At 50.8% G+C, this 24,871-nt stretch overlaps 1 protein-coding gene across 1 annotated transcript in view; it reads right to left on the bottom strand.

The window, feature by feature from the left end:
- Positions 1–7,933: 7,933 nt before the first annotated feature.
- The window catches only part of LOC144892420 (CB1 cannabinoid receptor-interacting protein 1-like), a 73,161-nt gene continuing 56,223 nt past the window's right edge, over positions 7,934–24,871 (bottom strand). The window contains exon 3 of the mRNA XM_078779058.1: positions 7,934–8,763. Within this exon, the coding sequence (XP_078635184.1) occupies positions 8,599–8,763 (165 nt within the window). The 3' untranslated portion in view covers positions 7,934–8,598. The remainder of the gene's footprint in view (positions 8,764–24,871) is intronic.

Below are 24,871 nucleotides of genomic sequence, written 5' to 3' on the forward strand. Positions count from 1 at the left end.
TTTTCCTGCACAACATTAAACACTCTGGGCTAGTAAACAGGTAAAAAATGACGTTCAGGTACCTTTATTGCAACCGCATTGTTTGATAAGTAGAGGACAAGAAGAAATTTACAAGACCCTTTTAGGAACGGTTAAAGTAGGTGTTTGAAATCATTATCTTGGTAATGTTCTCCTTGGTGAGGCGGTGTCGGCGGTCGGTGAGGACGTTTCTGTAGACGGAGAAGGACCTTTCCACATCGACGCCGACGATGGGGCAGTACCTCAAGAGGGGGATGTCAGCAAGCTTGACTCCAGCCGGCACACCAACCTCAGATCCGTGCTGATCTCCATCCAGGATCAAAGCCACTGTCCTCAGCACACCAATGTCGGGATTGCGCTGCAGCACCGCCTTGAACTTGGTGAGCAGGATCTCCTTACGGCAGCCTCGGATCTTTTCGAGCTCCTCCTTGGCCTGATCAAGGAGCTGGAAGGCCTTGGCCAGCTCCATGCCGGCCTCCTCCAGCTGCTTAAGGATCTTCGGGATGAACGACACGTGGGCATTTAAGAAGACCAAACTGAGCTTGATGTCCGCCTTTCCGAACAGGTCCTTGGCACTCCGGATTGCCATCGCGTCGTCATCGTTCAGCTGGTCCACAATGTCCTTGACGGCCTCGAAGTGCTCGGCGTAAAACACCGCGGCGTCGATCCACGTCCCCCACCGAGTCAGAATGGGCTCCGGGGGGAGAGAAAGATTGGGCTGCTGCTCCTTCCAAAAGACAGCACGCGACGGGGCTTTGACGAACACCTTCTTCGTCATGGCAATCAGGTCGTTGACGTCCTTGAACATTTCTCAGACTGTCTCGCAGACACGGTGGAGCACGTGGGCAACGCAAGTCACATGCAGCAAGTCCGGGAAGAGTTCCTTCAGGGCATGGCCGGCCTTGATCATATAGGCCGCGGCGTCGCTGACGAGGACCTTGAGGCACTCCGGCTTGAAATCAGGCCAAAGATAGCGCAGCGTGTCATTGACTGCATGCACGATCTCCCTGGAGTTGGTCTTCTCCAGAAACATGCACTGGACGAGGTGGGGACGAAAGTACCCCTCCTTGGACAAGCGTCCCGCGATGATGTTGGCCACATATCGACCTGCCGAATCGGTCGTCTCGTCGACGGACAGCCAGATGGGCTGCTGTCCGAGGTCGGCACGGATCCCCGCCAAGGCCTCGTCGTAGCACTTGTCGAGGTAGTGCTTTCGAATCCAGCTTTCATCGGGGATCTGGAGAGTGATGTGCTTTTCCAGGAACGACCGGAGGGCAGTGTTTTCCAATTTCGACCATGGGATGCCAGCGGCCAGCATGGCCTGGCACAGCTCCTGAGCCATGACGTCGCACTTGTGCCTCTTTCCGCCACCAAAGTCCTCCATGGTGGCTTGCGTGACCGTCCTCTTCTTCTTCAAGGCCAAGTTGCTCTTGTGGCGGTCTCCTCGGACATGTTGGGCCAGCTCAGACTTCTGCTTCGCCCGGAAAGTCTTTTCACAAGCTCGACAGAAAGCCGTGTCACTCGACACGTACTTGAAGGTGGCCCCATCGCCGCCAGCGTTGAATTCCTTCAGCCACTTGTCACGAAGAGCAGCACTCATCTTGATAGGAGACTTGTTCACACTTTGTGTACACTCTCTCACTGTAGTACACCGCCTCACTGCTGTACACGCTGGGGACGCAACGCACGCAAGTGGACGCAACGTTTTGTTTTTGAGATCGATCGCAGTTAAAAATTTCGATCGCAGTTTAAAATTTCGAAAAATTCCCTAATTTTTTTTAGCGTTGCCAGACATTTTCGACCAAAAAGGGCATTTTATTTTATTTTTCCCGAAAAAGGGCGAAATTCTTTTTTTCTCCGAAAATAGCAAAATAATTTTTTTGCGCGCAAAAAAGCCGTTTTATGTGAAAAAAAATTTTTTTTTTTTTCACATAAAAATCCGATGTGCACTGATGACATATCAACAGAAATCATTTTACACTTTTTGGCCATGGTTTGTAGAAAACTGACCACAACACAATTGAAACACATTAATAAGTTACCACGTCGGCTTTTGTGTAAACTGGTGAATCAATGAGATTGATAGGTGGTCAGTCTGAATCAAAGCATTCTGCCTCACTGTAGTCTGAATCATCAGGTTCCGACAAATCCCCCCCTGTTCTCAGCATCATCTCCTTCCTCCTCGTCATCTCCCCCACTCTCTTCGGCTGTTCCTGGTGCAGGTAGATGCGTCGGGAGGGCAGGTCGGGTGTGGCGGACAGGGCGACAGCGACCGCCTACCAGCTCCCAGCCATGTCCAAGTGGCGAGGGGTGGTGCTTCAGGGAGGGATGGCGGGAAAGATACGCCAAATAGTTTGCACAGAGGCAGTGTTGACGTAGGCTATCTGCATCTGGAGGGAGACAGATGAATGCTTTGTTCTTCAGTGTCCTCCACCTCGCTGCGCAGGCCTCAGCCATGGTGCTACTCTTTTTGTCACCATAGATGGCATATCGTGTGAACTGGAAGAGCTCCTCTAGAACCTCCTCCTCGAGGTCAAGGCTATCTCCGCACCGCGACAGCTGCCGCCGGGCCACAGGGCTTTTCGTCACCCAGTCATACATCGACTTCTTACCCTTGCCGTAGAAGCCTGAATTGGCATCACAGCCTGTCATACAGTGCAGCTGCACAATGCAGTCTGCCATCTTGTCAGTCACCAGGCCACGGCAGAAGACTATCTCCTGCTTCCTCTTTATATAGAGTAATCCGGGGAGCTGGTGCGAGATGGCCGCTGCCGCAACATAGGCGTCGGTGTCAGCGGCATCAATTACAACGGGGCCACTGTAGCCTGACTCGCGGAGAACTGCGTATGTGGAGAAGAGGACAGTATCAGCCTCTGACTGGTTAAAGCTGTAGTTCTCCATTGGCTGCTGGGTTAACAAGTTGGTGCAGTGGGAGCTGACAGAGTAGACCATCTCAACATCAACACTCTGTGCAAGGTCTGTCAGGTAGTTGCATATCAGTTTTTGCAGTCGCCCCTTGTTGCTCGTGCTTCACAGCAATGTTTTGAATGCTTGGGCAGAAGGGAAGGAGTCGTTCAATTTCATGTAGGTGTTGGGGATATGTGCCTTACCCTGTACCCATAGGTCTCACTCGTCATCTTTAGTTGAGTATGTTGCGTCATATGGGTCGTTCACACATATGATACGTTCAGCATCACCATGGCGGGCAAGGATGATAGATGACACCTTATGGACGTAGTCCGACCACTTGTACCCGATGCCATATTGCGTTTGCCGATCTTCTGCTGATGGAGTTGCCATCCTCCAAATCATGCCCATGTCGATGAGAGCGGTGTAGGGTTCCTGTAAAACTAAAGACTGCAGAGAGAGCCTCTGGATTAGCTTGCTCTTTTGCGTCTTCCTGTATGTGCAGTTGGAGTTGAATAAGGCGCCACACTCCTCGGCAACACGATGTTCCAACAATTCCGTGAGGTCCACAAGCTGACTGACCTCGACCAAGTCGATCACTGTCCTGAGAGCACTCCGGCCATCTCAACAACCCTTGCTTTGAGTTCACCTCCGGGCTTCTCTGTGTCTGGCATCTTGGCAAAAGTCAAGCGTTTGCTCAGAGGGACGGGTGCATGGAGGGAGGTATTCTTACTGAACACCCGCTCTTGCAAGAAGCTGGTCAACTTTTCCTCCCCCGCAGCACCGGCGGAGTTGAGGTCAGCAACGAGCTCATCAGTGGCAGGCATGGCTGATTGTATGGTGCAGAGGGTAGGTGACGATGGGTCGAATGGAAAGGAGTTGAACTCATGCATACATGCGATCAGGTCCTGCACGCACTGCTCATCTTCTCGCATTCGTTTTGGGCCGCATTCCATGTGCTTCCTTTTGGTTTCTCTTCGGTTGGCCAGGGCGTTATGAGCCGCCCTGATCTGGGCCACATTGTTCACATTTCTGGAGTGCACCAGTAGCTGCTTCTCATTCTGGAGGATGGAGAACCACCCAGACTTCATTTTACTCCCCTTGTTCATGGTACATTCGATCCACATATCCCAAGCCATGTTGGAGTAGGGGTTGCCGTTGATGGACTGAGTGAAGTCAGTTCGAAGGAAGGCAACCTGATCATCAGGGAGAGCTGTTAGCATCGCCCAGAAGTCAGATATCCACCTCCCGTACCAATTGTTGTCGTACGCTACCATCCACGGCAGCATGGCGCGTAGAGAGCTGAGGTACTCATCCCAGTTACAGATATGGACTGCGTGCACATTCTGCATGAGCACATCCGTCATCGACAGGAAGTCCCTCCAGTAGTCTGCCATGTCACTGGTCTCCACATGGGTGAATAAATTGGTGACAAGGCTCTCGAGGCCAACACCCTCCTCCAGTGCCGCATGGGCAGCAGCGCGAGCTTCTTGGGAGATACTTTTATCTCTCAGAATCTCAATATTCTCCCTTGTATCATCAGCCAGGTGGGGCGTGATCCTCTTGCATCAGCTGACTCATGAGTGCCTCATACATGAGCCTCAAGCAATGCAGCCCCCTCTTGTAATGCTTGCCTTTCAGTGCACGATCGACAGAGCCCTCGGCAATATCTCCTCCCGCCACGAGTACATCTCCCAGCTCACTCCCCTTGTAGCGCTTGTAGATAGCACTCATCATCACACACGGTGTATGAAAGGGACCTAGAAAGGGCACAATGTCACGGTATTTGTTGACGTTCTCGGCCTTGAGCAGGGTGATGAGGACGTACACTGGATGATCTCCCACTAAGAAAGCGAAGGGCATGCGCTTAGCGGCGATGATGGTAGACAGCCTGTCCATGATGGCATTCACAACTGACTTGTTTGGTGGCTGATTGTAAGACGTGTAAAAATATGCCATGCTCTTGCCATGCTCCGTATTCAAGCCAGCATGAAACCCGTTGTAGGAAGGGATAGTCTGCTTAGCAGCATCAAGGCGGTCACCATTCACGTCCGCTCGAGCGAGGGCATGAATAATGGTCCGCTTGCGCTGATTTTCTGTACTTGATGAGAACGTACTGGGCTTAGGGCGAATAGGTGGCTCACCGTGTTTGATGGTCCTATACGGCGTAACTCTCTGCAACTCAGACGCCTTCTCAGTCAATGACTGCGTCGTAGTCTTCGCGTCTTTTAAGCATACTTGCTCGCCCTGGACGTTTGCTTTAGGCTTCGGTACAAGGCTTTCTAGACGCTGCAGAAACATCCAGTTACAGCGATGCGCAGTACCCCCCTCCTGTCAAGGTGTCGTTGAGAAAGTCATAATTGTCAATGATACTGATGCTTGGTTCTCCCTCAGCAATCTCGTCATGACAGATCGAGCACCGTTCGAGGTCATGCATGGTCCAGAAGTCACGCAGGAGAAGCACGTTCGGGTAGCTGATCCCCATGCCCAGTTTGTGGAAAGAATCAACAAGCTCCTTGCTGCGAGTCATCCCGTGAAGGGTGACGGTGGCATTGATGGCAGTAGCTGTTGGTCGCTTTGTGGTGTACTGTGTGATAAGAGAGGCGAGAGAGTGTGTGCTGGGAGACAGATCTACCCCCTTTTTCCCCGCAAAGCAGATAGCAGCTGCACCATGAGAGGCAATACCTCTTCCTCCTCTTCTAGCTCTTCGACTCTCGGCGGCCAGGGGATGTGTTTGATTGACTGGACGTCATCCCTGAGCCGCTCGGCCACGTTGTGCACCAGTTGCTCACTGCTGACACCGATGGAGGAGAGCGCTGCTTCCACATATGAACCACCCCCGGACGTATCATAGACTAGGTCGCTCTGGTTCCTCTGAGAGCGGGTGTGGAAGCCGGTCTTGCCCTCAAACTCCCGGGTTAGGATATCTTTGATAAAGGAAGACTTGACGCTGGATGTTGGGAAGCCATACCGAGAAATGATAGAACTGTAGTCTTTGAGGAGGCTCTGCAGTGACCTTAGCTCATGTTCCTCAAAGATAACTGTTCTGATGTGGTCAAAGAAGATAGTCTGAGCTTCACGGAGATTGACATTGTGCATGCGTGGGAGTTTGTCATCTTCACTCATTTTCTGGTAACAACGCACATATTTCAACCAGCATTTGTTGTGATATCGGATCTCAATCGCATAGGGCTGATCAGCTGCACAATCGATCAAACAGTTGATTCTATCTCGCATGCTCTGATCTTCCAGGACCACCGTGTGGCTCTTGAAAGCCACCCATGCATGATCGTACCAAATCAGGGACAGCTTTGTTTCTGGGTGCTTGGGCGACTCCGGTTTACAGCACCAGACACATTTTGTTTTTTCATGTATCAGCCCTTGAACGCTCGATCGCAGCCGCTTTGCAGGTGGAGCGGCAGCTGGTGGCAAAGCCTCAGACGTAGACGAAGACTGAGCTTGGCATTCCTCGACCTCTCGTTTTATCTGCCTTGTCTTGGCCTGTTCTAGTTTCTTGACATTCCATAAGGTCAACCTACATGAATTATGGACACATTGTCCGCTGGGACCATTATCCCATTCGACTGTTGCGTGGACGTCTCCGAACTTGGCAAGACCGCTCCATAACAGGGTCTTCTTCTTGAGATTTTCCCAACTCTCGGCGGAGGTAATGCCATCAGTGACTTTGTTGCAAAGCCCGCCACACTGGAGCACACACGTAACAGTGGTCATTGGCATAAGCTTTCTTCTCAATTCAAATCACGAACAGCTGAAACCTAAAACAGAAATACATGAAATTAAACACACCCATTAACCCTCCCTCCCCCCCCCCACCCCCCCCGCCCACACACACACGCACACACACGCACACACACGCACACACACTCACCTATACACAGTGAAAAAAAATTCTCTAGTCAGAGCGTCAATTTCGTGACTATTCTAGATGCAGGCAAAATAATGTTTATTCATGTGCTCCTTTTCAAAAGTTGCGTTTTTTCTCGACCAGATGACGGCCATATTGGATTCCTAGGTCAAAATGATGTTGTAACGTCAAACTAATGTCAAATTCGGGATCCTCATGGTCGACTTACCCCAAAAAGTGCATTTCTAAATAATTATATGTGCTTTTGTTCAAAACTTTCTTTTTAAAGATGGCGCCGGCGGCCATCTTGGAATTATGGCCTTTCGGGTAAAATGCCGGGATTTTTGGGAGGGACATGGGTGCTAACTTTTTTATATAAGGTCCATAGAAGTCAAATCAATCGTCAAACCTTACTAGCCAGAAAATGGTCACGGAATCGAGGGAAGGGGAGGGGGAGGGGGAAGGGGAGGGGGAAGGGGAGGAGAGGCGGGGGAGGGGGGAGGGAGAGGAAGAGGAAGAGGAAGTGTCCTGCATCCCCCTCCCCTCCTCCTGTCCTCTCCCCCTCCTCCTCCTCCTCCTCCCCCCTCCCCCCCCTCCCCTCCCCCCCCCCCCCCCCCCCCCCCCCCGTTCCCCTCCCCTCCCCCGCCCGGCAACGCCAGGTACTTCTGCTAGTCAAACATAAATGTCGTCATCAAATCTGCCTGCATCTGAATCTGCACTCAAAGGGATGTTACGTTCGCTTCCACCGTTTCCACTGCGCGTCACTGACGTGGGACAAATTATGCAATACCCCATACGCAGAATGGTTGTTTATTTTCGGACAATTTGATGCAAACTCCATCCAAATCCAATGTAAAGTACAGAATAAATACTCCTTTATGTGAATTCACGACTAAACATGACGAATTAAATGTTTTTCACAGTTTTCCGGCGCTTTCAGTGCGAGCATGCTCAGCTTTTTGAGAGCAGCATATGTCCAATATGAGACTTATATGTGCCTGCAGTCACAGTCTGTTTGCATTTGCATTAATCCTGAGACGTCATTAAATCCTCTTGTCAATGAGATTCAAGAGGAATGATCCACTTATTAGGTCCTTGGTCTTTTTCACTTACCCACAGTTTCTCCACCCGAATTCTTCTGTATCCTCGCCAGAAGACTCAGGCTGTGATTAATAAAGGCCGAGGCTGTATTAACAATCCGGACAGAGTGCAATATGTCATTGTAAAACAATTAGAGGAAATGAGAAATAGCATCTGAGAAACATCTTTTTCTTCAATGATGGTATCATGATGATGTAGCCTTTAATGGCCGTTGTATCCAGAGTGTGCTGTAATACCAGAAGTATTTAGGGCCTTCAGCCAAGCCTATAGTAATGACGGTTGCAGTCCAGCTTTGGCCTACAGCAGTGACTTGGCTCAGCAACTGAATGAGGCCTAAGTCAAGATGCCAAATCGAGTCACAGATACGCTTAAGTCGAATTTGAAATCAAGCACGGTTGAGTTAAATCGAATTTTCTGTGGCCGTTCCTGAAGTTGTCCGTGCTCCCTGAAATGACCTGGTATGGCGGACGACAGTTTATTTGTTTGGAGGGATGCCAAAACTGATTACTTTTCCAAAATAAGCAAAGCTATTGATAAAGCTAAAATGTAAATAGAATATGGTGATAAAAAAAAAACATCTAAATTTCAGAGAAAAGACAAAACACTCCACGCCATCAGCCCCTTACTTTCCAGTGGAATTGATAAGAATGTTCTCCACTCCACCTTCGCCATACAAGACCAAAGCTTTGCATGGAGTTCATCATCTCTTATTGGAAGTTTTCTTTGTTAATCCAGAGCAAGGTTCGTGTATCATTTGGCCGACACTCATACACGATTGCGTTGAAGCTGTTTCCCCATTTGCAGTGATCCCTCTTCTGGTAATTGTAGAACTTGCACTGCCACACCGCCTCAAAAGCTCCAATGTCTGCCAGCTGGAAATCGGTGAAAGGGAGAAAAATTGCAAAATGATCACAATCCCAACCGACACAATGTAAATTTCTCATAATTATATGAATTGACAGACTCCTGCTGTTCATAGTCTTTGAGTATTTGCAAGATTTAAAGAGGAATGTTTTTGTAAGAATTAATATCTGTATGACTTTCCTCACAATGAACTTCATTGCTGGAGGTACCCATTAGATCCATGAAGCCTGGGCAATGGTTGCCAACCTTTGGTTGATTGTCTGTATTCTATCCCTTCAAAATGATGAGTACCAAGCAAAGATGTATAATCTTTCAAAAAAATAATTTTGCCTTTAGTGTGTAATATCTAAATATGTTGCATCTCGAATTTCCTGATCCGGTTGCAACCGGGGATGACGAGCGGGCAACCGGGAGTGACGAGCGGGCAACCGGGAGTGACGTGCGGGCAACCGGGAGTGACGAGCGGGCAACCGGGAGTGACGTGCGGGCAACCGGGAGTGACGAGCGGGCAACCGGGAGTGACGTGCGGGCAACCGGGAGTGACGAGCGGGCAACCGGGAGTGTCGAGCGGGCGACCGGGAGTGACGAGCGGGCGAGCAGGAGTGACGAGCGGGCGACCGGGAGTGACGAGCGGGCGACCGGGAGTGACGAGCGGGCGACCGGGAGTGACGAGCGGGCAACCGGGAGTGACGAGCGGGCGAGCAGGAGTGACGAGCGGCAACCGGGAGTGACGAGCGGGCAACCGGGAGTGTCGAGCGGGCAACCGGGAGTGTCGAGCGGGCAACCGGGAGTGACGAGCGGGCGAGCAGGAGTGACGAGCGGGCAACCGGGAGTGACGAGCGGGCAACCGGGAGTGACGAGCGGGCGAGCAGGAGTGACGAGCGGGCAACCGGGAGTGACGAGCGGGCAACCGGGAGTGACGAGCGGGCAACTGGGAGTGACGAGCGGGCGAGCAGGAGTGACTAGCGGGCAACCGGGAGTGACGAGCGGGCAACCGGGAGTTGCTCGGGTGGAAAATAATGAATTGACACCAATCCCGAAAGTGTCGGACGACTTTTCTTTATATGTTGAATATGCAGCACGTACCATTTTAATAAAGTCTTTGGTATGACTCAGCCAACTACGGTTCAAGCCATTGACCAGCCAGAAACGGAGACAAACCTCCAACCCATTATTAACTCCGAATGTCTTTATAATTCACATTAAAGCACACTTCTTCTTTCATATGCATTACAAGGTTTCGAAGTAGCATCAATGGCTGAGAGCACGGCTGTGTCCCTGATGCAATGCCCTCTGCTCTCTTCTTGGGCCCAATTTAACGTCCATCCGAGGGACGGAACATATTGATGGGACGACAGTTTATAGCTGGGTCGGGATTCAAACCCAGGCTGGACAGCTTAGAGGTGAGTGTGTGTACCTCTAGGCAATCCTGTCAGCCATATTAAAGTACACCAATGTCTACTCATACCTTTGTCCTGTCAGGTCATGCGATTTATGGGCAAGGTCCACAATGTGCCTTTGATCAATGTAAAACAACAACATCAGCAATATTTTGAATTCCAGGTAGCGAGCTGGCAAGTCACCCCAATGAATGAAGCAAATGATCGAGCCCTGTTTTGAAACATTTCTTTTCTACCTGCAAAGTAAACCTTATCCTGCCACACTGAATCCCACTGTGCACAAAGGGAAATGAGCAAGCGAACAATCAGGAGTTATATCAAACAACCAAAACAGTTCCATGTCAAGGGAGGGATAAATCCACAGAAAGTGTCTCCTGCCGTGCACAACACTGTTCGGCTTGGCAGGGTTCAACCTGCGCTGCGAAAAGAGCACAATCAACTCGAAATGAAAAGAAGCCATCATCGACCAGGATTGGGTGCCAGGCCAATGAAAACCAGAGGAAACGATTGCGCAAATTGCTCATAGTCCATGTAACAAGTTTACAAAAATTGGCGTTTTAGAGTTTGTTCCACGAGGCAATTTTCAAATGACCACTTCTCTTATCTCACACGTTGAATCAGTTCCTTGTGTTTGTCCAATCCCACTCTTCTCTCACATGTTTCAAGATGCTGGCTCATCATCAAGTCGTGTTCTCATAACAATCTATAAGCTTTCCTACTCTCAGGGTATTCATTTCTACATCCTACGTTCATCTGCTTCCCGACTGTGGTCTGATCAGAGAGCAAACCGGCTACAGATTGTCAATTAGGTTTTTCACAACTTTTGTTATGGATCTAAAAATAATAACTAGAAAGCATCGGAAAATGCAAAGCCCGTCCAGGTCCGTTTGTATTCAGGCGTCTTCTTCTTCTTCCATATGCTCAAAATAACGAAAATAGCTTTTAAAAATACATAATGAAAATTTATAATTTTATGCAACCTTGACCTTTGAGCTCTAGATCTAAAAATAATAATATAATCAGCTTCTAGCTTTTAATTGGTGAACCAATTATGTGACCCAATAGGCAAACTCTTAACATTTCAGGTCAATTGGACAAAAATTGACAATTTTATGCAACTTTGACCTTTTACCTTTTGATATACAAAAAACAATTGACTCCTACCTTTTGATTAGTGAACCAATTCAGTGACCCGATATGCGTATCCTTAAAATTTCAGGTCAATCGGATGAAAATTGACAATTTTATGCGACGCTGATCTTTTTGACCTTTTGACTAAATTAATTTGTCTTCTCAACATCTTACTATAATTCCACTAATCTCTGTCTGTGTGTGTGTGTATGCGACCGCTGTTTCTCGACAACCACGGGTCCGATATACTTTAAACTTGCCAGGTATATTGCTGGGGACCCGAGGATGTGCCTTTTCAAGGTTTCATATTAATCGGACAAGTACTTACCGAGCTATGTCCAAAAAACGATTCAACCAATCAGAGAGCAGCGAGCTATCGCGTGTGCCGAACGTGGCGAACACACTCTGCCTCGGACGGCACATTTGAGAGCGTATTCATTTATTTCACGTTGGCAAACTATGTTGGCGTTAAACTATGTTTTAAAACTAATTAAAACTACTTTGCGATTCATCGTAACTGCGATTCGTAACTGCCGTTCGCTTTGGCTTTGCGAATGGACCAAACCATTTCATGTAAATAGAGGGGGGGGGGGATTGTCACCGTACTCGCAAGCCGTTCGCTTTGGACCAAACCATTTCATGTAAATAGAGGGGGGGGATATAATTTTAGATATATATATAGTACGGGCATGCCCTAGTCTTACTATAATTCACCAAATGTCCATCCGTCCTTTCGAAGGTACCGTAAAAACTGCTGAACTGATCGCAAAGATATTTTGGGTGGTTAATCCTGGGATCTCCAGGAGTAAAATAGGCTATTTAGTTTTCCCAATTTCAGCTTTGGACTCCAGCATTCTCAGGTTTGGACTCCTGCCTAACATTCGCGTTCACATAACGTTCATTGTGACGATGTTCTCATTGTGACGATCTTACTATAACTTACTATAATTCACCAAATGTCCGTCTGTCTGTTCGAAGGTACCGTAAAAACTGCTGAACCGATCTCAACGATATTTTGGGTGGGTAATCCTGGGATCTCCAGGAGTAAAATACGCTATTTAGTTTTCCCAATTTCAGCTTTGGTCTCCAGCATTCTCAGGTTTGGACTCCCGCATAACATTCACGTTCGCATAACGTTCATTGTGACGATGTTCTCATTGTGACGATGTTGTGACGATGTATGTGTTCACGGTAGTGTTTGACGTGACGGTGTGAACGTAATTTCGTAATGTTTTTCGTTTCGTAATCCTTTAATGAACGTTTAATGTTTAATGAACGTTTAATGTTTAATGCCCTTCGATGGGACGGGCTAATAACGAGTTTCCTTTCAAGGAACTTCAATGCAGGAGGAGGCCATTGGGCTCATCAAAGCCTGCACTATGGTTGCCAACACATGGTCGGGGGCCGCACGCGCGCTACACTGGATGGGCCAGCGTGTACCTTGCCCTTCGCCGTCATGCTCGGGTAAACCGCTGAGCCCCATCCGTGATGGGGACTGGGGCTTGAGACAGTGTCCCACGAACGAGGAATTCCCAGTAAGCGCGAGTCATCAGCTCGCGTTGATTAAGGCCCTGCCCTTTGTACACACCGCCCGTCGCTACTACCGATCGGACGGTTTGATGAGATCCTCGGATCAGCCCCTGCACGGGCCGTTCTCGGCTCGTGCCGGTGCACCGAAAAGATGAGCGAACCTGACTGTCTAGAGGAAGTAAAAGTCGTAACCAGTTTTCCGTAGGTGAACCTGCGGAAGGATCATTATCGGGACGACATGAGAGCGAGCGAGACGCGAGACGTACGTGGTACGTGATCGTCCATGTACTGTTTAGCCATGTACTGTTTAGATTTTGATGATTTGCGTGTGATATGATTCAACGGATGTTTATATGAATCGTTTAAAATAAAAAAGCCTTCAATCTCTGATATTTTACCTTTTCATCTGGGCTTCCAAATTGAAGCCCCGCCCATAGGGCGGGTACTGTTGCTAGTTCTCATCATAAAGCTTTGTTGAAAATTCGATGACAAAACTCAAATGGTAAAAAAAAAAGTTACGGCCCAGACAGACAGACACACAAGTGATTACAAAACCCCGTCTCATGCTGTGCAAGGGACGGGCTAATAACGAGTTTCCTTTCAAGGAACTTCAATGCAGGAGGAGGCCATTGGGCTCATCAAAGCCTGCACTATGGTTGCCAACACATGGTCGTTTGCATTGAAGCTGTTTCCCCAGATCTTCATCAAAATCTAATTTATTCTTCCTTGACACACAGCAAACCTGTCCACCGATAAAGACTGTTTGTCCATGCTCTATCCTTTAAAATGCTGAGCATCAAGCAAGGAAGCAAGAGCACATACCAATTTAAAAATCATTGTTACAAGTCAGCCAGGGTTCAAAGGATCAACTTTCCAGACTGAGAATGGACACTCTATCCATTACACCACCAGCTCGAGTTATATATTCACTAGCAGAAGTACCCGGCATTGCCGGGCGGGGGAGGGGAGGGGGAGGGGAGGGGAACGGGGGGGGGGGGGAGCGAGCCCCTTGGCAAAGCGAGCGATTTTTATTTTCATAGCGTCATAGCGTCATAGCGTTCATAGCGTCATAGCGTTTCATAGCGTCATAGCGATTTTTTTTTCATAGCGTCATAGCGTTCATAGCGATTTTTTTTGCATAGCGTCATAGCGTCATAGCGTCATAGCGGTCATAGCGTTTCATAGCGTCATAGCGTCATCACGTGATCGCTCTGAGCGAATCAGCGCCCACCTGCGCTGATTCCGTTGATTCCGTGCGCTGAAATGCGCTGAGGTAAATATGAATAAAAAATATGGATCGTCAAATATTTTGAGTTCGGCCATGTCTATGTCAAATATCAAGCATGTAAGCCTCTCCGTTTAGGAGTCTATGGGTAACATTACACACACACACACACACACACACACACACACACACACACACACACACACACACACACACACACACACATACACAAACTGTGTTTTATATATATAGATTATGGAATATACTGTATCCGTTCATAACCTTTTGAGATATCGTGCTATATATCGTTGCCGGCCCTATCTCTCAATGGTGAAGAATCACTTAAAAATAAAAAATAAAAAATCTCGTATTCGCATCGCAATCTTCACCAAAATCTAATCAATTCATCCTTCTCACAACCCCAACTTTTCCCTCAAGTTTTGTCCGAATCCATCCATAACCTTTTGACATATCCTGCTCACAGACAGACAGACAAACAGACAGGCAGGGATGAAAACATAACCTCCGTCTACCTTTGTTGGCGGGAGTAAAAATTGAGGGACTAAAGCGAAACTCTATACAAATGAGAAAACAACAAGTCAGGAGACGACGATGGTTCACGAGCGAGCGGTATTCAATGACAAAGGACGGACTATAACCGAAACAGGCCCGGACAGGCCAGGCCCGGAAATGTCAAAACGAAGGTTACTGACCTTGAAATGAGATAGAAAATAATGTATAATCAGTTACGAGGTTAGTTAGCTACACAATACCGAAAACTCGGTGAAAAATGAAATGAAAAAAAAAAAAATGAAATGGAAAAAAAAAAAAAAAAAAAAAGGAAAGGTCGAGCTCCGTGGGGCTAGACACATGAAATTGGCCTAACCAAATACCGAAACCCCTGTCAGATTCCACCAAACCCCTCGGAGAAGATGCATCTTGAACTTGATTACCCCTTAAAAAGACATCTTTTTCGGGCGTGGCTCCGCCCACAATGGGCGCAATACGCCCACTCTAGGCAGGACACAACGAGATAATGATATCAACCTCCCACCCAAGTTTCATCAAGACCAGATGACATCATCGGGTAGTTATGCTGTGGACAGACAGACACACACACAGACAGACGCACACACATGACGAATATAGTGGTCACTTGATAACTCGTGAACCAATATAACATCGACGAAATAATATGAGCAAGGACCAATAGTGATAGAATGTGAGCTAAGTAGTATGTAGAGCCATGAAAGAGCTGGCAAATAGAAAAGCAGCAGGTGCTGATGAAATTCAAATCGAACCCTTTGAGGTAGTTGGGGAGAAAGCAATCAAATTTTTAAAATCTGTCTGCACGCACATCTGGAGCAGGACTGTATGGCCTAAAAGTTGGAAACAGTGGGTCTACTTACAATTGCCAAAAAGGGGATTCAAGAGAATGTTCAAATAACCAAACCAGTGCCTTGATTTCATGTGCTAGTAAGATATTGTTGCGAATATGGAATTTGGCCTCCATATCCGCTTGTAAATATTCCCCTATTTCCCCAATACTCCCCAACTATCCCCAATCCCCCATTCCCTAGTCCCATTGTCTGTAAACAACACTCTGTAGAACCGACCTTCCCCTTTTTCCCCCATTAAATGTCGTGCCCAGGTCCACCGCATCTCACGTAGACAACTTTCGGACATCTTGCTAGTTATTCTTAGTCTATGTCAGTTAAGGACTCGTTTCCATTAATTCTGACTCTTCGTTGCACCAGAATGTGATTATATGGCACCAGTAGTGAGTTTAGGACCTTCCCATGCCTCCTCCCGTCTTCTTCCCCAAACAACAACAACAACAACAACTACAACTACAACTACAACTACAACAACAATTACAACAACAACTACAACAACGGCGCTGCGCGGGGGGAGTGTGCGTCCTCACACCGGCTCGGTTAGCCGCCATGACCATGCGCTCCACGGGGTTACCACGAAGGGGCTCCCTGTCAGCCCCTCGTCAAGGGTGGAGCCGGTAACCCCCCCCGCACGCACCCAATGAGAAGCAACGAGCCGATTCCATCTGGGGCGGAGCTAACGAGCCGAGGGCGTGTCACTCCCCGCCGGATATACGCGGCCACGTACCGGACGTGACGTGAGATGCGCCCCCAGCTTGAGAAGACAAGAAAGATACCTCCGAGCGCTGAGAGACCTCCTGGATCTTTTGGGCCGCGCTATCCTGTCCCTGAGCACAAGGTGCACCTTGTGCTGGCCATCGAATACCCGCTTTCCTTGCCATCAATCCCCGTGTGAGTCAGTTTTTGTCCCGTTTATCTGTCGTCTGTTGGGGTTAATATAAGAGTGTGTCTAAGTGCCTATCTTACTATGCTGTACCTCTCGTCCCTGTAGTCTAACCTTCCGCCTTAATATAATCTCCTCCGGAGGTCTTGAGAACCGTATCCCTGGTGTCGTGTCATTTTAATCCCAGCCGTGTGTCTTTTCCTTCATTGATCTAGCGTAGCGCGACTAGTCAACGTTCGAGCAGAATCGGGTAAACTGTGCAGACGTGGTCATACCAAACCGCTCGGTAAACTAACATCCACCACCGCGTCTGTAACAATTGGTGTCGAGGAGTGGAATTCGGACCCGGGACTAAATTTATTAGGCCCAAACTTTGGGAGGTAGAATCTATCCGGAGCGCGTTTACTGCGCTCGACGAAATTATAACGGCGAAATTTGATTTTGTTATACGGAAATAAAAACCCGAATTTTGAAAGTCGCGCTATGGCAGACCAAGTCGGCTGGGGTCCGGTAGTGGAGAGTGAGGCAGGGTCGGTCCAGGACCAAATTGAGGGACGTGAGGAGAGCGAAGCAGCGAGGGTAGCAAACGCACAAAATGGCGCCTCGCTGGTCACCGCGCCCGCGACCGTAGCAGCGCCGCCGATGGATTGGGGCCTATTTATGGAACAAATAAAGGCGCTCATGGTCCAGACAAATGAAGACCTGAGGAATGACTTGGGGGGCCAAATGGGGGTAATGGGGAACCGGATGGAGGCTCAGAATGAGCAATTGGGGGTAATGGGAAACCAAATGGGGGTAATGAGGGACGAAGCGAGGGGTACCAGTGAGGGGTTAGACAATAATTTTAAGGGATTAGACAAGAAATTTGGGAAGTTAGACAATAATTTTGAGGAGTTAGACAAGAAATTTGGGAAGTTAGACAATAATTTTGAGGGGTTAGACAACGGGATAAAAGAGGTGAGAAATGGGTTAATGGGGGTAGAAAATAGAATGGCTGCCCAGGAGAATCAGATAGAGGGAGTGAAAAATGGGTTAGAGGGGTTAGAAAACAGTATGGAAGGCAAATTGAGGGACATGAGGGACCAAGCGGAAAGGGAAGTTAAACAAATGGAGCAGCAGATAGAGGGGGTCAGAATGGGGGTAGAAACCAAACTGGATGCTCACAGGGAGGAAATGGAGCAGATGAGGGTGGCATCTGGGCAGGAGATGCAAGTGATGGGAGAGGAGATCAGAAGAGGAGTGAGTGAGGAGGTCGGAGGAGTGCGCGAGGAGGTGAGGCACTGTAAGGAGCGCATGGAGACGGAGGTGAGAAAGGGGACTGTAAAACTGCAAGGGGGTATAGAGGAGTTGACGCTGGGAGTAGAACAACTGACAGTGGGACAAAAGGAGTTGGGGGACCAGGTAAAGAAGAACACAGCGGTAATAGAGGGTTTAAAATCGACACAGAAGGAGATGAAAAAGGACGTAGGGGTAATTAAAAAAGAGTGTCAGACGGTACATGAGGACCTGACGAGGAAAATGGACAAGGTGGTAGAGGTGATGGAGGTTAAAGAACGGGAGGTGCGGGAGCACATAGAAAAAAATAAAGTGGAGTTAGAGGAAGAACTTAAAGGGGCGCACGAAGAGATGAAGGAGGTGAAGCAGAAATTAGAAGAAGTGGAAGAAGGGATGAGCGAAATTAAGAAGCGACGGAGAGAGGATAAGAAAGAGATAAAGGAGGAAGTAAAAGAATTGGTCCAAAGTCTGTGTTCGGATCGTGATGATGTGCTCATTAACCGGATGAGGGATTCGCAGGTGATGGAGGAGAAGCGAAGAGAAAGAGGACCCGGTGTAAGTGGTGACCAATATGGTCGTGCGTATGATGCGCCAGGTGATTTAATAAGCTTGGGGGTCGAGATAGACCCGGATGTTCGTGAGAGGCAACGAGTGAGGTGTATGGCTGGTCCGGAGGGTATGGAACGAGAGGTGCGAGGTGTGGGTGAGCAAGGTTGTGGTGGTATGGAATGGGTAGCGGGTTGCGGAGGTGTGACCCATGCATCGACACCAACAGGGGTAGTTGTTGGAGGGACCGGGGAGGCACGAGAGCCCCTTGGGGGTAATGTACTGTGGGGGCCCGGCCGGTTCGGCCCCGCGCTGACCCCGCAAGGGGCGACGCACGGGGTCCGGCCGGCGGGCAACGACTCGCATACGAGGTGGTCCCACAAGGTCCCACTCACGCCGTATGACGGCAAGAGTGATCTACGCGCGTACCTGGCGCAGTTCGACTGTGTGTGTAAGGGTAACGGTTGGGGTGAGGACGAAGGTGGAGTACACCTGGTGGCCGCATTGCGCGGCGCGGCGGCGGAGGTGCTGACGGCATTACCAGCGGGTGCTCTCACCCTGCCAGCCCTCCGCGACGCCCTAATTAATCGATTTGGCATAGAACAGCAGAGCGAGCTTGTTAAAGCTCAGCTCGCGCTGCGAAAGCGCAAGCCCCAGGAAGCCATCGGGGAACTTGCCCACGACATTTGCCGCGCAGTGGGGATCGCACATGCTAGCATGGCAGCGGATTCCCGGGAAAGCCTGGCGCTGGACCATTTTATCCAGGCCCTCCCGGATATTGAGCTCCGGCAACAGCTCGCCATGTGGCGCCCGCAGACTCTGAGCCAGGCGGCTGACGCTGCGGCCCGTTGGGAAGCAGCGAGGCCCCTGGCCCGGGGGGGGCGAGCGTCTCGCAATGGCGGTCCGCCAGGTGGGACCCCCGATGGAGGGCGGACCCCTTAGGGGGCCCGCCCCCGACGTGGGTCCTGACCTGGCGGGCATGGTCCGGAGGCTGGTGGACCAGCGCCTGGCGGGACCTGGACCATGGCAGGCGGCCCCGGAGGTGGCCCGCGGTGGACCACGAGCGGGTAATCCAATTCGGACCTACAGGGGGGGAAATTTGGAATTCCGGAGGCAAGCACCTTATCAGGTGAGGTGCTATACCTGCAACCGTCTGGGTCACCTGGCGCGGCACTATCGAGCCGCGCGCCGGGATGATCCCCGGCAGTTGAGGTCCTCAACTCCGCCCAGGGGGGAGCGGGTTAGCCGACCCCAGACACCCCCCCGCCAGACCCCGGGAAACTAGAAGGTGTCGGGCACGTAGGGCGGTGTTCGGCAGCAGAGGATGGAGGAGAGCCCTCATTGACGCGACAGGTCATTTATTGTGGCCAAATTGGAACCGGTAGCCTGACAATTAGATGCAAAATTGCCGGCGTGGGGGTAGACGCCGTAGTGGACACAGGAGCTAGCGCCACGATCATCAGCCCTGTGGTCCTGGATTCGAGCGCAGGTGGCTGGGATAAGATCCAGCGCCTGCAAAATTATAGTTTGCAGCTTGCTACCGGGGTAACGGCCCCGATCATAGGGCGTGGTTCTGTGACCCTCAAGTTAGGGTCGGTAAGGAGGGAGATAGATGTTTGGGTGGCGGAGGTGTGCGACCCATGTTTAATAGGGTTGGACCTGTTGACTGCCAGCGGCTGTAAAATCGACTTGTGCCGGGGGATCCTGCAGGTGGGAGTAGAAGAGCTGCCGTTAGGGGGAGTGAGCACGGCCGAGAGAGCGGAGCTGGAGGCTTCCGAGGCCGTGACCATCCCCCCAAGGGCCGAGGCGATAGTGCCGGCCCGGTGGGCAGCTCGCCCAACGTGGCAGGAGTCCTGCGGCCTGGTCGAACCGGTGGCAGCGCAGTCCATACCGGGTTTAATCGTGGGCCGCACCCTTGTAAAAACGGACGGACCGGTAGTGGCCGTCCGAGTAATAAATATGAGTACAGAACCACGCACTATAGTAAGGGGCACGAGGGTAGCTGGCTGCACCCCAGTTGAGGAAGTCGCGACAGTGAGGGGCGAGAACGTCCAGCCGAGCCGACCCCGGGGGGAGCCTTCAATAACAAGTAGGAATTGGCCCGATCCCATTTGCGAGATGGTAAATCGTAGTAGCGTAGAGTTGGGAGGTACCCAGAGGGAGGCCTTGCACAAACTGGTTGGGTCCCATTTGGACCTCTTCTCCCTGTCCACCGAGGATATTGGACGTACGGGCCTGGTGAAACATCAGATCCACACCGGTGAGGCCCGGCCTATTCGTCAGGCCGCCCGACGGCTCCCTTGGAGCAAGAGGGCGGAAGCTGACGAGCAGGTTGAAAAAATGCTCGACGCAGGTGTGATCGAGCCCTCGGGAAGTCCTTGGATGTCACCTGTTGTGCTGGTCAAAAAGAAGGATGGGACCACGCGGTTCTGCGTGGACTATCGCCAGCTAAACAACGTGACACTCAAGGACTCATATCCCCTGCCAAGGATTGATGACACCCTCGATGCCGTTGCGGGCTCAAATTGGTTCACAACTTTGGACCTCAAGAGTGGGTATTGGCAGGTGGAGATGGATAGGGCAGGGAAGGAGAAAACGGCATTTTCCACAGGTAAGGGACTGTATCAGTTTACTGTGATGCCGTTTGGTTTGTGTAACGCCCCCGCCACCTTTGAAAGATTGATGGAGCATGTACTAGGCGGCATGCCATGGCAGTCATGCCTGGTGTACCTGGATGACGTCCTGGTACATGCCCAAACGTTCCCCCAGGCAGAAGCTAATTTGGACCAGGTGTTCGGGTGCCTCAGACAGGCAGGGTTGAAGCTGAACCCGAGTAAGTGCACTTTGTTTGCAAGAGAGGTGGCCTATCTAGGTCACGTGATCGGCCGCGAGGGGGTAAAAACGGACCCAGACAAAATTAAAGCGGTAGAGGAGTGGCCCGCACCACGTACCATCAAAGAGGTGCGGGGATTTTTGGGACTCTGCTCCTACTACCGGCGCTTTGTGGCGAAATTTGCGGAGTTGGCCCGTCCCCTCCACCGGCTTACGGAGAAGGGGACGCGATTTAATTGGACACGGGAGTGCAACGAGGCCTTCCAAAAATTGAAGGGGTGTCTGACATCCGCACCCCTTCTAGCGTACCCCACTAGCAACGGGGCATTTACCCTGGACACGGATGCGAGCCAGGAAGGATTGGGCGCAGTTTTGTCTCAGACACAGGAGGGCGTGGAGAGAGTGATTGGTTATTATAGTCGGGCCTTAAGTAGGCCCGAGCGAAATTATTGCGTCACTCGCAAAGAGTTATTGGCTATGCTGGCTGCCATGAACCATTTCCACCCGTACTTGTACGGGCGGAAATTTTTGGTTAGAACTGACCATTCCTCCTTGCAATGGCTCCTTCGGTTCAAGGAACCGGAGGGCCAAATTGCAAGGTGGTTGGAAAAGTTGCAGGAGTACGATTTTGATGTGGCCCATAGGGCCGGGAAGGCCCATGGTAATGCGGACGCACTCTCTCGGCGTCCTTGTCTGGGGGAAAACTGCAAATTTTGTGCGAGACACGAGGAGAGGGAACAATTGGGCGATTCGGACCCGACCCTCGTTGTCCGGGCAACCCGGGTGAGAGGGCCAATTTTGCCACTAACCGCGGACGAAGAATTTGGAGAGTTGGCTTGGAGCACGGCCCAGCAGGAGGATCCTGTTCTGGGGCCGGTGTTCCAATGGGTCAAATTGGGGCAAAGACCAAAGGGGGAAGAGGTCACCCCCCTCGGGGCACAAACAAAGGCATATTGGGCTCAGTGGCAGACCCTGGAATTGAAAGGCAACATCTTGTATCGCAAGTGGGTGGAGGTTCCCTCTGATAGAACTTCCTGGCTGGTGGTAGTCCCAAACAAATTTAAGACCGATATATTGCAACAGGTGCATGGTACCCGCCCCGGCGGCCATTTGGGCAGGACAAAGACAACATCGCGGGTACGCCGGAGGTTTTATTGGGTGAATATGGGGCGCGACATACAGGACTGGTGTCGGAGATGCGACGCCTGTACTGCCAAAAAGGGACCAGCACGGAGGATGAGGGCCCCCCTTCAATTACACCAGGTGGGGGCCCCCCTAGAGCGGGTGGCCATGGATATCCTAGGCCCACTACCCCGCACCCGCCTAGGTAATAAGTACATCCTCGTTGTGATGGACTACTTCACCAAGTGGCCGGAGGCCTACGCCCTCCCCAACCAAGAAGCAGGGGTGGTAGCGCAGGCCTTCGTGGAAGGATTTGTGTGCCGGCATGGGATTCCACAGGAGTTGCACACCGACCAGGGACGAAATTTTGAGAGCAAATTGCTAAAAGATGTGTGCAGTCTCCTGTCAATTCGGAAAACCAGAACAACGCCTTTAAGACCTCAATCTGACGGGATGGTGGAAAGATTCAACCGAACTTTAATCCAACAACTGGCACTGTTCACCGCCACCCGTCAGGATGACTGGGACGAACATCTCCCTTATTTGCTCATGGCCTACCGAACCAGCCAGCACGGGGCCACCGCATGCAGTCCAGCGTTGCTTATGTATGGGCGGGAGTTACGGGCTCCCGCCGACTTGCTATGCGGTCCCGTGCCAGACACAGTGGTTAACCCGCCGAGGGAGGGGTACGCACGTCACCTAGAGGAAGGCATGGAGCTAGTCCATGCCTTCGCCCGCCGCCAACTCCATCTGGCGGGGGAAAAGATGAAGCGCAGGTACGACGACCGGAGCCAGGGGAGTCAATACGCTCCGGGGATGAAGATTTGGTTCTTTAATCCCCGGAGGCGGAAGGGAAGGTGCCCAAAACTCACCTCCCCCTGGCAAGGCCCAGGAGTCGTCCTGTCGCAAATCTGTGACGTGGTCATAAAGATCAAAATGGGGCCACGAGCCCTCCCTCGGATCGTCCACGCCGACCGGATAAGACCTTACACCGGCGAGCAGGCGCCCCCGTGGATTGCCTCGGCTTTAGATGCCGAGGCGGGACCCAGTACCTCTGAATAGGGGGGGGGGCTTATTAGTGCCAGAGGACTGGGGGATTGAGGAGCGATAGGCCCGGTGGGTAAGGGTGGCATCCCTGCCACCCTTCCCATGGTGGGGGCAAAGGAGCAATAGATTATGGGGTGTACGGCAGTGAAAACTAGCCCGGGTGGGTTAGGATATGGATAGGGATCTAGAGAAGATGACCTTAGGTAACGTTAAGTTTAGTTAGTGACTGATACCTGTAGTGGGGACGCAGGTAGATTAGTGTGGATGATAATGACGAGGGAGCGCAATAGTTTAAAGGGACGACTGGGAAGCGCAAGTTTCAGAAGGGAGTAGTTAGATGAGATGATGCTGTGTGAGGATTGAACAGGTGTGATTGCACAGGTGTGCAACTGGACAGGTGTGTGGAGCAGTGTGTGAGTAATGAGTGTGGTGGATCAGCGCGAATGCGCTTGGGGAGAAAAGGGTGCAGGTGGCACCAGGTGTGAGAGCACAGGTGTGCAAGTACAGGTGTGTGGAGAGAGTGGAGTAAGTGGTACGGAGTGGTGTGCATGGTGCGAAGGTGTGGATGGGGGAAGAGTGGACCCCTTTCACGAGTACCCGGGGCGGGTAGTGTAAGTGTTAGGTAGAGGGTACAGGTAAATTGTGGTTGGATATTGGCATTTGTGGTGCGGTTGCAGAAGGGTGTTGTGGATGGGTGCATTAGTGTCGTGGAAATGGCTGGGCGTGTAGCCTGTTAGTGTGTGTAGTTGGTTGGGCACTCCACCACTGTGAGGATGTCGGCCAGGTGAGGCCGCAGGTGGGCTCTGGGAGCCGGTAGTTGTGAGTGGGTGCCTGAGGATCCCGGGTGTGGATCGGGTAGCCCGGTGCCAGGGAGGGCACCGAGTGGGGAGAGCGCCAGAGGGCCTTCCCCAGGTAGTTAGGTTAGGGTAAGGAGCAGGTAAGCTCGGAGGCAACTGCAGTGGTGGAGGTGTGCAGGTGGGTAGACCCGCTGGGAGAGGTACACGTCGCAGCCCTGAAATTGTGCGAGGGCACCGAGAGATGAATCGGGGGAGTGAGACCCCAAATTGAAAAGCACCACAGTCGGGCCAATGGGAATTGGTTTTTAGAACCCATAGTGTAAGAGGGCCAATGGTTTGGCCGGAGAAAGACCCCGGGTAGTGTAAAGTTGTTAAAGTCATTTAGGAAATAGTTAGGATTGATGAACCTGTCGCACCATACGCAGCCACTTACCTGTGGTGATGATGATGACTCCACACCTGTGTTTTCTTTGTTCTGTGTGCAGGAAATGAGAATTGCTGTGAGGATTTGTGAGACGCATCACGACGTGGATGAGACATTGGGGTGATTCCATCTCTCCCTCCCTAGGAGGGACTGATGATGAATTGGTAATGGCAAATTTTGATGTTGAGTTGGAGATGGCAAATTTTGATGAGAGTTGAAAATGGCAAATTTGATTGGTTAGGAGGGAGAGAAGACGAATTTGGTTTATGGGAGGAACGGGGAAGACAGTAGGGATGTTTGTTGATTTGTAAAGTAGATGTTTATGGGTAGTGTTGTGTTGTGTGGATACAGTAAGGGGTAAGGGAGGGGCCATGTAGATTACCTGGTTGGGGGGGGGGGGCGTACGATAGGAACGTACCTGTCTCACCTGGTTCCCATGTGCCCCCAGTGTGCATCATCTTATATTGCGTGCACTTTTGCGCCCTTACCACCTTACTCACTTGTCTT

The sequence above is a fragment of the Myxine glutinosa genome, chromosome 5, assembly GCF_964187855.1.
Source record: "Myxine glutinosa chromosome 5, kmMyxGlut1.1, whole genome shotgun sequence".
Classification (NCBI taxonomy): domain Eukaryota; kingdom Metazoa; phylum Chordata; class Myxini; order Myxiniformes; family Myxinidae; genus Myxine; species Myxine glutinosa.